Raw genomic sequence first — 11,751 nt, 5'->3', positions numbered from 1 at the left:
CACACACACAAACACATCATGATTCCCAATATACTGTATTGCCAGGTCAAAAATTATGAAACCGATATCACAATACGGATTTCAAACTGGTTTTGAGAAATTTGCGGTAGATCACCAAGGGATCACCACTCCTAATTATCTAACAAGTAAAAATAATTTCACCCAGACTGCAAAATTAGGTGGCTAACAAAATGCTTGTTGAGGGGAGTAGATTTTTGTATGGAAGAACTTACAAACTTGCTTCTAGTACCCATCTCAGATTCCTGGTATCAGCATGTTCCCATTCCTGAATTATTAGTGTATTTCCATCCATCTGGGACACACTTATGCCCTTGGCTCTGTTTGGTGGACCTCGGGGTTCTAGTGTGACATGGGGAAACCAAGTAGATCCTGTACGCCATGTTGGTAACCCGAAAGGACCAGATAAGGCCATTGGGTCTTTTTTCCAATATCCCTGTTATCCTAGAAGAGATCAAGATGCTTAAAGAGGGAGTTAACTGAGTATTCTGAGGTATACAGTTTCACATTGTATTCCTAAGGCTATTCCACAGATGTTAGCTGTAAGCCAGAACACTTAATAACTAATATACCAGACCTTTGCTCACTTTCATACTGAACCATCAACAAGGCGTATCTACAAAATGCCCAATAAATTACAGATCAAATAAGAGTACCAGCAATTGTTAATTTCTTTTGGCAAACCCCAAATCGACCTTAATTCTGCCAGGAGCTCGTCCTACTCTTGAGTAGGACCCTGGTAGAGACACATGCCTGACTGGCATGTTCACTCCCTCCTGGTCGGTCGTTTGGGAGCTTCAAAAGCTTTCTTCTGCCCAAACATCACAGCGACCGATGCCAACTGACACCAGCACACTTAGGGATCCACAGAGTCTTCGCAGCTGCGTGACAGACCTCAGCAACTCAGCATTTTGGCTAATCCACTTTATTTACATATAAACACACACGGAGCACTGCAAGATGGCTCCCTCTCTAGCATCAGACAGCAAAGAGAAAAAGAACAAAGAACAATAGTCCCACTTCACGGAACACAGTAACACAAACATCCTGTCTCCGTCACTTCCCACTCCGTGGAGTCAAAACATACACTGTCATGTGATAGACAAAAATCCCATGACTGCAATCACGGAGCAGGAATTCTAACAGATTCCTCCAGTGCAGACGCATATTATGACCATTTCCTGCTTGCGTCTGCGATGTGATGTCATAATGCACAATGCCAGTGTCATCTAGGTTCTGAAGGTTCTGAAACCCACTGTGGGCATCGCCGCCTGTTTGAAATGGAGCCCAGCACCTAGAGAATGGGCGTAAATGAGAAACGAGACAAAAATGTCTAGCCGAGGAAGTGCAAGTTCTGGTTCCGTGCCCTTGAAGAGGGGGCCGCTTATGAAGTCTGGCTCAGCCAGGGCTAGAGATGAAGGGGAGGCAACGCCAAGGATGGTGGTGAAGGAGACCAGAGCTGTCGTCGTAGACATTGGCACTGGCTCCTGCAAGTGTGGGTTTGCTGGGGAACTCAAGCCAAGCCATGTGGTCTCCTCGACTGTGGGCAAGCATATCCAAGAGACGGCAAAAACGGGAGACAACAGGAAAGAGACCTTTGTCGGCCGAGAACTTCGAGATGCAGGAATACCCCTGAAGCTTGTGAACCCTTTGAGACATGGGATCATAGTGGACTGGGATACTGTTCAAGACATGTGGGAATATCTTTTCGTGAAGGAGATGAAGATTCGGCCTGAGGAGCACGCGGTCCTAGTATCTGATCCGCCCCTGAGCCCTACCACCAACCGAGAAAAATACGCAGAAATGCTCTTTGAGAGCTTTTGCACTCCTGCCATGCACATCGCTTACCAATCTAGGTTGTCCATGTATTCCTATGGCAAGACGTCGGGTCTCGTCGTAGAGAGCGGTCACGGTGTCTCCTACGTGGTCCCAATTTATGAAGGCTACACCATGCCAAGCATTACCGAAAGGGTCGACTACGCTGGGTCCGATGTCACACAACACCTCATGAAGTTATTAAATGACTCCGTGAACTTGTTCACAGAGAGAGACTGGCCCATTCTGGAAGATATCAAAGAGAACCACTGCTTCACTTCCGTGGACTTCCAACAGGAGGCAACAGCACCTTCCAGGAAATACGAGATGGAATATGAACTTCCTGATGGGCAAACCATCATTATCGGCAAAGAGAGATTCCTGTGCTCCGAAATACTCTTCAAGCCGTCCTTGATCAACTCACAGCAGCTGGGCCTGCCTCTCCTCACCATGACTTCCCTCAACAAGTGCGATGTCACGCTCAAAAAGAACCTGATGGGCAACATCTTGTTGTGTGGGGGCTGTACCATGCTTAAGGGCTTTGCTGACCGCTTCCAGAGAGAGCTGATTAAAATGTGTCCAAATGACAACCCCATTTCATCAGCTGCCCCCGAGAGGAAAACGTCTGTGTGGACCGGAGGCTCCATCTTGGCCTCCCTTAAGGCTTTCCAGCAGCTCTGGGTTTATAGGAAAGAGTACGAAGAACGAGGTCCTTTTTACATCTACAGGAAATGTTTCTGAGCTCCCACCACTGATTAAACTCTTACAGACACACACACCCCTCAAGCTAGATGCAGAGAGGCTAAAGAAGTCTCACACCCACTTTTCTGTTAGTACCCATCGAAAAGTTACTTGACCTGTGAGCACTAATGGACTGCTTACTTTCCGTTCTCCCTGTATTAAAAGCCCATAGTAAACACTCTGCAGTTATAACAAAGTGGTTTTCCATTTCTTGACACAAAGCAGCACAGGAAATTTGCGCATGGGTAAGGCCTTCCTGCTGGATCCAGTCGTGAGTTATGTCACGTTCTCAGGAAGCAATTGTAGCATCAAGCTGGATTTGTGTTATAGAAGAAACGGAAAACTGGAATTATTTTTGCCTTATGTTCCCAACGGTAATGGAGTTGAACATGAAAACACTGCCTGCTAGGCCAACATCTTTCAAATATTTTTGCTTGGGGAAAAGGATGAGCCTTTTCACTTATAAAATGTGTTAAGTGTGAATTAGTCAAAAGTTGTGTTCCTTTCAGGGATGCCTTACTCCTTTTCTAGCTCGAGAACAGCAGTGCAGAGCGAAACAAACGAAAGTTAAAAGTTGCTGTATCAATATAGCATTTATACACACACACAATCAGGCATAATCCAGCACTGCAATCCTACACACACACTTAGGTAAAGGTAAAGGTACCCCTGACCGTAAGGTCCAGTTGCAGACAACTCTGGGGTTGCGGCGCTCATCTCGCTTTACTGGCTGAGGGAGCCGGCGTTTGTCCACAGACAGCTTCCAGGTCATGTGGCCAGAATGACTAAGCCGCTTCTGGCAAACCAGAGCAGCGCCTGGAAATGCCGTTTACCTTCCCGCCGGAGCGGTACCTATTTATCTACTTGCACTTTGACGTGCTTTCGAACTGCTAGGTGGGCAGGAGCTGGGACCGAGCAACGGGAGCTCACCCCGTCGTGGGGATTTGAACCACCAACCTTCCGATCGGCAAGCCCTAGGCTCAGTGATTTATACCACAGCGCCACACGGACACACTTACCTGGGAGTAAATGCCATGGAACTAAATGGAATTTGGTTCTGAGTAGGCATGCACAGAATTTATGTTGCTAAAAGCCCTACTCTTAACTAAAAACCTGAGGCATACTTTGCTCTTTTCAGTAAGATAGTTTTCTTTTTATTACGGGCAGAGAGAATTATCCACCTTCAGAGAAGTCCCTGTAATAATTCTGCCCCCCCGCCTCATGTTTTGATTTCATTAAATTACCGTATTGGCCCAAATATAAGCTGCAGCTTTAAAACTGGAGGGCGGGGGGAAGGGAAAAATACCCGAATATAAGCCGCTCCATTCCTTGCTGCTCCTGGCTGCATACTGGTTGGGGGTGGGGGGCCGCGCTGTTAGGGGAGAGGACGGGGGGGGGAGTATGTGTGGGGCAGGCGCCACTTCCCCAAGCTCCTGGCACTGTTTGCCCTGCGCTCCTGACTGCTTACCGTAAGGTCACGAATATAAGCCTCACTTTAACTTTTCACAGTTGGAATTTGGGGGGGAAAGTGTGGCTTATATTCGGGCCAATACGGTATATGTTTTTCATTTATTACGGACCTGGAGACAAGGACTACCTGCAGGCACCAATCAAAACAGGTGTCCCCAGGTGTAGTCAGAGGGAACATAATGCAGCTACTTTGCTGAAGTTAAGCCAGCCTGGATCTAGGCAGTGCTTGGATGAGAGAGCGCAAGGGAATCCCACAAATGCCACTTGGAGTACCGTGAAGGCGATATAAAAATATTAGTATTATTTTTAAATTAAAAAAAAACCCACACAAATAAAAACATAGTGTAAGATTTTAGTTTTGCTACTAGAAAACATCTTTCCATTAAAGGATTATGTGCTCCATTGATTCATCAGCTTTTCCATGGAGATTTCCACACACCCCTCCAAAAAACGGAAAATGCAGGTACTAAAGTTTGTTCACAAAGAACAGAAGAACCAAAAGATACAGAGACCCAGAATGGGAAAAGGTGACAATGAAACTTTATTAGCCCCTCTTTCTCCTTGATTTTGAGAAAAAGGGGCAGCTCCTATAAATATTTTGTCAAAACATGGTATTTCAAGGTTAGCGTATGAAAACCCACCATCAGATACTCAGTTGATACAGCTGTGGTGTGGTTGTACCAGGAGTGCTGTGCTCTTGAGGGAATTACAAAGCGCATCTGGTTCAGTGGGAGCTTCACTTTTGCTATGCAGGGTAACTGATGTCCGTATTTGAGTTTGAGTTGGGTGTCCTTAAAACACACAGAGAAGCCGCCATTCAGCCTAGAAAACCACAATGCAGCTAAGGCGCAGGTCTGCTTTCAAGTTTTAAAAGATGATATCCACTGCCAACAAAGGGACCAAAGGGCAAAAAAAAATGTTGTTTTGAGGCAACCATTTTAAATAAACAGATGTTGCCTGCTTGTTTTGCAGAGGCTTTTGTGTGTGGTTGTCCAGGTAAACCATCTGAACTCAGCAGCAGGAGAAAAGAGGAGGGAGGAAGGCAGGCCATAACTCAGAGCTATGTAACAAGGCTGGTCAGCACTGACTTTGGCCTGCCAATCAATCGCTTGTCACTTCAGGATACATGATCAGCTGCAAGATCGGGAGAAGGCACATATTTCAGAATCTGAAGACCCAGAAATACAGGCGCTCAGTCCATCTAACAGCTTCAGGGTCTAGATTATTGGAGAAGGTTCAGTTTCCACTGGATGGTTTTGTTGAGTTTGGGAGGTATAAAGAATTCAGGATCTGGGAGAGAGGGGGAAACAAAAGACAATTCTAATAATTATAGACAAAAATAAGCAGGCAAGCAAATGCATTTTACATGTAGTATGGCGAATGCAGAAACTGAAAGGAGATGCAAATGCCAAACCCTTACAATAGCATTTTTTTTAAAGGGGGGGGGGGAGAGGAAATTTGTGAGCATGAAAGTCATTCCTACAATTCCACCTGCTATTGGAGGCATACTTAAAATGAATCAATGAAGAGTATAAAAATCTGGCATTCCCGTTTTTAATCTCATTGCTTTGTGATCAGCACAGACGGTTTCTGGAAATTTGCTGAATGGTATGCCTCATGGTAACCATATTTAATCAAGATTAATCACCAAAAAAAACTCTGTGTGGTTTACATAATATCAAATATTCATTACAAATACCAATAAAACCAAGCATTATAGATAATGAAATTACATGGTATGAATTGTTTTATTTACTTATCAGGATTTTTATAGAAACAGAACATAATCTGAGTCACAAATCAGCAGGGGATCGGCTCCGGAACCCGTTTTGAATGCTAGGAGCCAGCTCAGGGATATATGAAGAAATAAAGAATAGTGCCTCTGAGCATGTGTAGAGTATGTTTTCCCTCAGCTCTCAAAATCAGAAGCAGCTTCCTCCACACCCTTTGGGATTAGAGGGTTTCCAGTCAAACAAGTTTTCACTTATATGTATACAGAAATTAAATGCTGAATTCAATCACAGTAACAATTGATTTGTGTAGTGTATAATTTCTCTCACCCACCTTGTGATGCTGGAGCCATTGTCTTTTGCTGATTGTAGGCAGCGCTTATGCTATTGGCGGTTGAATTGGGACCCAGGATCTAAAATCGCAAGGATAGGCAAGTGGAGCAATTAGTCTGTGGCTCACTAAACATGCAATGCTAAGCCCAGCCACGGTTTAGTGAGCCCTACTGCTGCCATGCTACCCAGGGCTAAGCTGTGGTTTTGTCTGAATCCAGGTTCGTGGTTTGACTCCTCCAGACAGATCACGAGCTATAAACCCAAGAACAGGTCTGGGTTACAGCTCATGGTTTGTCTGGAGCTGAGCACTGGTTCACACTATATGCTGAGCCAAGCCAAACCATGGTTTAGCCCTGGGTAGCACAGCACAGAGCAGTGGCGTAGCATGGGTTGTCAGCACCCGGGGCAAGGCAAGTAATTTGCGCCCCCTAACCCTGAGTGAGCCAGGTAGGGGCAGAGAGCTGCGAGTGCGAGCGCACCCCCCCCCCAGATGTTGCCCCCGGTGCGGCCGGCCCCCCCTGCACCCCCCACGCTACGCCACTGGCACAGCGCAGCACAGCACAAAAATGACCAGGAAGAAGCAAATTGATGGCAGACTCCTCTCTTCGAATCGGCATATTCATATAGTCATTCAAAGTCATCGTTTGGCTTAACGCTATATCAATCAGGTCTATGTCTAACAATGAAATTACCCTAAAAAGTGGGGGTCGTTTTATACATGGATAGTGCATAGGGTGGTCGTTTGATTGGTTGCTGCCACGGCTGTCAGCGGCTATCGGGCGTGTTATTGGTTGCTGCGTGCATGAAGGGCTGGTCTTGATTGGTTGACGCTGTGGCAATACGGTGGGTGATTGGCAGCTTCTGTCGGCGAGGGGACAGACGAGAGGCTGATTTTCCACTGCGTGTGGGTGAGCAATTTTTGGCAACCTCCCCCCCGCAAAAAAAGCTCAACAACTCTGAGCCACCTGCCTTGCATTTTCTAAAATTTGAGTCCCCCAAAATAAGGGGCGTCTTACACATGGGGGCGTCTTATACACAGAAAAATACGGTAATTGCTCCCTCTGGATAGTCCTTGCTTGTCAGCACTGTGATAATTGGAAGAGCATGCAGGATCAGAGCCCCGTGACTACTTTTTTTTCTTCAAAATGAAAAGTGGTTAGCTGCGGTCTTAGTAATGAACCAACAAGGCTGCCAGCAGCGTTTAAGCCCCTTGTGCTATAAGCAAACGCAGACAAGGCAAGGTAGTGATTACTCAGTTAAATTTGTACCGAGTTGGCTGGGATCTGCTGCAGATCTGGTGTCCAGATTTCAAGGAGGGATTGCTCCACCGTGCGAAGGGTCTCCTCAAAGGCTTGCTGCAACTCCTGGGCTCGCCCGTCATAGCCAAAGAGGACGAGATGCTTTAAAAGGCTGTGTATCTCACCTTGGGAAGAAATTAAAGCACCCCATTATTATAAGTCAAAACTGAAATTCTTTAATTGTGGGGGATAATACACAAAGTTGCTACTTTGCCCTCCGAACCCAGCCTGGAAGTACCGCAAGATTTAGGGAAGCTTTTAATGTTTAATAGACTATTGTATTTTAATATTTTGTTGGAAGCCGCCCAGAACGGCTGGGGAAACCCAGCCAGATGGGTGGGGTATAAATAATATATTATTATTATTATTTATTCCACAGAATCCCCCTCTCTCTTGGGCCTGCACACAAAATGAGCACCTATTCCTTTCCTCTGGAAAATAAAAGGGTCTGGGGGCCTCTGCAGGACCTATTCCCTTCAGGGACGTTCCACTCCCCATCCCTGAATATTCAGGTTTCCATTTAAGAAACAACAATAGGAGCCTTTTGCTCGATGAGATGTAAAGGCAGGAAGTCCAAACTGCCTTGTACCCTATTGATCAGTAAAAAGCAAACAACTTTTAAAGTTCAGGCCAAATATGTCAATGGCTCTGGCACTTCAAACATTTAATATATTTTCCTAAGTCTACATAATAAGTTAAATATGTTGGGAATGTATTCTAGTGATGAAGGCAAACCAAGAAAAAAAAGGGGGGGAACGTGGGTATCACTATTATTTTAACATACAGTGGTACCTCGGGTTAAGTACTTAATTTGTTCCGGAGGTCTGTTCTTAACCTGAAACTGTTCTGAACCTGAAGCACCACTTTAGCTAATGGGGCTTCCTGCTGCCGCTGTGCCACCGCTGCACAATTTCTGTTCTCATCCTGAAGCAAAGTTCTTAACCTGAAGCACTATTTCTGGGTTAGCGGAGTCTGTAACCTGAAGCGTATGTAACCTGAAGTGTATGTAACCCGAGGTACCACTGTAAAGGACTATGTCCTGACATGTCAGAAGCTCATCTTCAGGGAATATTGAATAACAGAGAGAAAGTTCAACACCTCAGAATTCAGGCTTCTTCGTGGAGTTAGCTAGCCTGTGTCAGGTTTTCATTGTTAACCTCTTCAGAGTAGCTTTAAATTAGAATTATCCAGCAGCGACATGAACGTTGGCCTCAGTACTCCTGGATCCATGCATTTTTGTTTTACTCCAGTGGCGTAGCGTGGGTTGTCAGCACCCGGGGCAAGGCAAGTAATTTGCGCCCCCTAACCCGTGGATTTGTGCCCCCTAACCCTAACCCCCAGATGTTGCGCCCGGTGCAGCCGGCCCCCCCTGCACCCCCCCACGCTACGCCACTGTTTTACTCACTTTGTTATTGGTCATTCTGCCATTTAGGCTTATCCATTAATGCAGGCAGCCTACAATTCAAAGCCACTGCATTTAGAAACTCTCTCTAGAAATTGTTAATTCCTTGCTCTTTGTGGGGGTCCCGTTCCCCACTCCTTCCCCCGAACCCAGGCTTTTTCAGAATCGGTTCTGAGCCTCTTCCTTCAGACGGCATCCAAAGCTCGAAGAACCTCAGTGACTAACCTTTTAGATTGTCAACACTCCGGACTATTTCCCCTAAAACTTCCAGGAGTGCAACATCCTCTAAGGGGCTCCCTTCCTTGAGGCTGTGTTTCTTACGCTCTGCCTTGCGACGGTTCTTTGACGAGCGTCTACAATAGATGAAATGCCATGAAACAGTGAAGTTGGAGTTCTTTGGGAGCAGTATTTTCTCCTCAAACTTGGGTCCCCAGCTGTTGCTGGGACTACAACTCCCATCATCCCTAGCTAGCAGGACCTGTGGTCATGGATGATGGGAGTTGTAGTCCAACAACAAATATGGACCCAAATTTGGGGGGGGGGGGGAATCTGTTTTACAAGGGGGAAATAAGAGGGAAACTATAAATGGAAAGGCAGATTGAGGAGGGCTTGGTTTTGTTGTAAATACCTCCACATGTACTGTGGAAAGCTAGCATTTTAGGAAGAAGCTAGAACCTGTAGTCTGGCTGTGCTAGTTTTTTATGTGAAAGGATTCTGGTTTTAGGAATAGGGTGGTAAGGAGAAGTATTCCATCATGTGCACCTACAGGCAGGCTGAAATGGTATAGCCTCAAGCAGAGTTTCCCAAACTTTGGTCTCCAGCTACCAAATTCCCATCATCCCTGTCCACTGGTCCTAATAGCTAGGGATGATGGGAGTTGTAGTCCAAAAACAGCTGGAGACTATTTTGGGAAACCCTGGACAAGACGGTTTTACTGCTTAAGTGAGAACTAGATTAGTTTCAACCTCTTGTTGCTATTTACCTATCCCTCTATTTTCCCACCACCACTGAAGATTCAACGTCTGGGGTAGAAAGAAAGGCAGGATCACTGAAATCTGCGCAAGAGAGAGCAATGACGACCCTCCCATCTTATGTATTTATATGGGGCTACCTTTGAAGGTGACCCGGAAACTACAACTAATCCAGAGTGTGGCAACTAGACTGGTGACTGGGAGCAGCCGCCAAGACCACATAACACCGGTCTTGAAAGACCTACATTGGCTCCTAAGTATGTTTCCGAGCACAATTCAAAGTGTCGGTGCTGACCTTTAAAGCCCTAAACGGCCTCGGTCTAGTATACCTGAAGGAGCGTCTCCACCCCCATTGTTCATCCCGGACATTGAGGTCCAGCGCTGAGGGCCTTCTGGCGGTTCCCTCACTGCGAGAAGCCAAGTTACAGGGAACCAGGTAGAGGGCCTTCTCGGTAGTGGCGCCCGCCCTGTGGAACGCCCTCCCCTCAGATGTCAAAGAGAACAATAACTACCAGACTTCTAGAAGACATCTGAAGGCAGCCCTGCTTAGGGAAGCTTTTAATGTTTGGTGCATTACTGTATTTTAATATTTTGTTGGAAGCTGCCCAGAGTGGCTGGGGAAGCCCAGCCAGACGGGCGGGGTAGAAAATAATAAATTATTATTATTATTATTATTATTATTATTATGGCACCACAGGTCTGCAAGTGGGGAGCATGTGTTTAACCATACAACCCAAGTAAATAGTCAGACTGAGTTTATTATAAACTCAGTACCACCTAACAGCAATACTTTCACACTTACAGAGTGTGTGTGCTTGGTTGTCATCAGCACAACACATAAAACACGAAGAGAGATGTAACATTGAAATTACACATACACTTCTGATAACAATGTTCCTTACAGGTGAAATTAGGCAACCGTTCAGGTTAAAATGTTGCATGGATGAAGCAATTACTTTTTGGTCTGCTTGGTGATCAAAGCCCTAATGCAGATGATCAAATAAATAGGATCTGCAAAAGAGAACCAGGCACAACCTCCATTTGTGCAAACATAATTCCCAACCTTCCCACTTGAACCAGGCCATTGAAAAGCTGATGTGAGGGCAAAGTACATACGCAGATATTCTCGAGTTACTGTGAGTGTATTTGGAACTGGCGTCGCTGGCTGTCACCATGCTGCTGGCATCAGAAAAGAGATCCGATTCTGGGCAGTTTGGCAATTCGAGATCTGCAAAAGTCAGTCACTTGGATCAGGAGGAGAAGGAACAAAACATCCCCCATACCACCTCCTAAATCCTCCCCACAACAGTATTTCTATGACACCTGGCAATCTCTGACAGGCCTTTTTCTCCAAAACAATTCTGCCAGACAGCTAGTTATTGCTGTTCCATCTCACAAAGGGAAGCCCAAAAGCTGGGAGAGAGTGACTTTGCAAAGTCGCTCCACAAGTGAGCCATGATTTGAACCTGGGACGAAATTGATTTGATATAATCAAAGACCTGCAATTCAGACTTTGGCCTCCAAGGCGCTAGTCCATAAGAATATACACTGACTCCTTGCTGCTATAAGGCTTATCCAGTTCAGCCTCCTCTTCCCAACAGTGACCACCCATATGCTTCTGGGAAGCTGATGAAGAAGAAGAGGAGGAGTTTGGATTTGATATCCCGCTTTATCACTACCTTAAGGAGTCTCAAAGTGGCTAACAATCTCCTTTCCCTTCCTCCCCCACAACAAACACTCTGTGAGGTGAGTGGGGCTGAGAGACTTCAGAGAAGTGTGACTAGCTCAATGTCACCCAGCAGCTGCATGTGGAGGAGCAGGGAAGTGAACCCGGTTCACCAGATTACAAGTCTATCGCTCTTAACCACTACATCACACTGGCTCCTTATGAACACAGCATAGAGGCAACAGCGACACTCTCTACCCAGATGTTTATTCCTAGCACCAGGCATTCAGGAGATAATATTGCTTGT

The 11,751-nt window shown here is 45.9% G+C and overlaps 2 protein-coding genes across 2 annotated transcripts in view; one reads left to right on the top strand and one right to left on the bottom strand.

The window, feature by feature from the left end:
• Positions 1-1,245: 1,245 nt before the first annotated feature.
• ACTL7A (actin like 7A) lies at positions 1,246-3,057 on the top strand. Its single transcript, XM_081895131.1, has one exon. It carries the CDS (start codon positions 1,330-1,332, stop codon positions 2,572-2,574), a length of 1,245 nt encoding a protein of 414 aa, XP_081751257.1. The 5' UTR covers positions 1,246-1,329; the 3' UTR covers positions 2,575-3,057.
• A 1,510-nt stretch (positions 3,058-4,567) lies between these two features.
• Positions 4,568-11,751, bottom strand: part of ELP1 (elongator acetyltransferase complex subunit 1) — a 47,847-nt gene continuing 40,663 nt past the window's right edge. The window contains exons 33-37 of the mRNA XM_081893796.1: positions 10,895-11,006; positions 9,033-9,160; positions 7,376-7,530; positions 6,109-6,187; positions 4,568-5,334 (exon numbers count right to left, since the gene is read on the bottom strand). Of these exons, the coding sequence (XP_081749922.1) occupies positions 5,267-5,334; positions 6,109-6,187; positions 7,376-7,530; positions 9,033-9,160; positions 10,895-11,006 (542 nt within the window). The 3' untranslated portion in view covers positions 4,568-5,266. The remainder of the gene's footprint in view (positions 5,335-6,108; positions 6,188-7,375; positions 7,531-9,032; positions 9,161-10,894; positions 11,007-11,751) is intronic.

Source organism: Podarcis melisellensis (genome assembly GCF_964234715.1).
Source record: "Podarcis melisellensis genome assembly, chromosome: 17".
Lineage (NCBI taxonomy): Eukaryota > Metazoa > Chordata > Lepidosauria > Squamata > Lacertidae > Podarcis > Podarcis melisellensis.
Note: the sequence above shows the minus strand (reverse complement) of the source record. Positions and strands in the feature narration are given on the sequence as shown.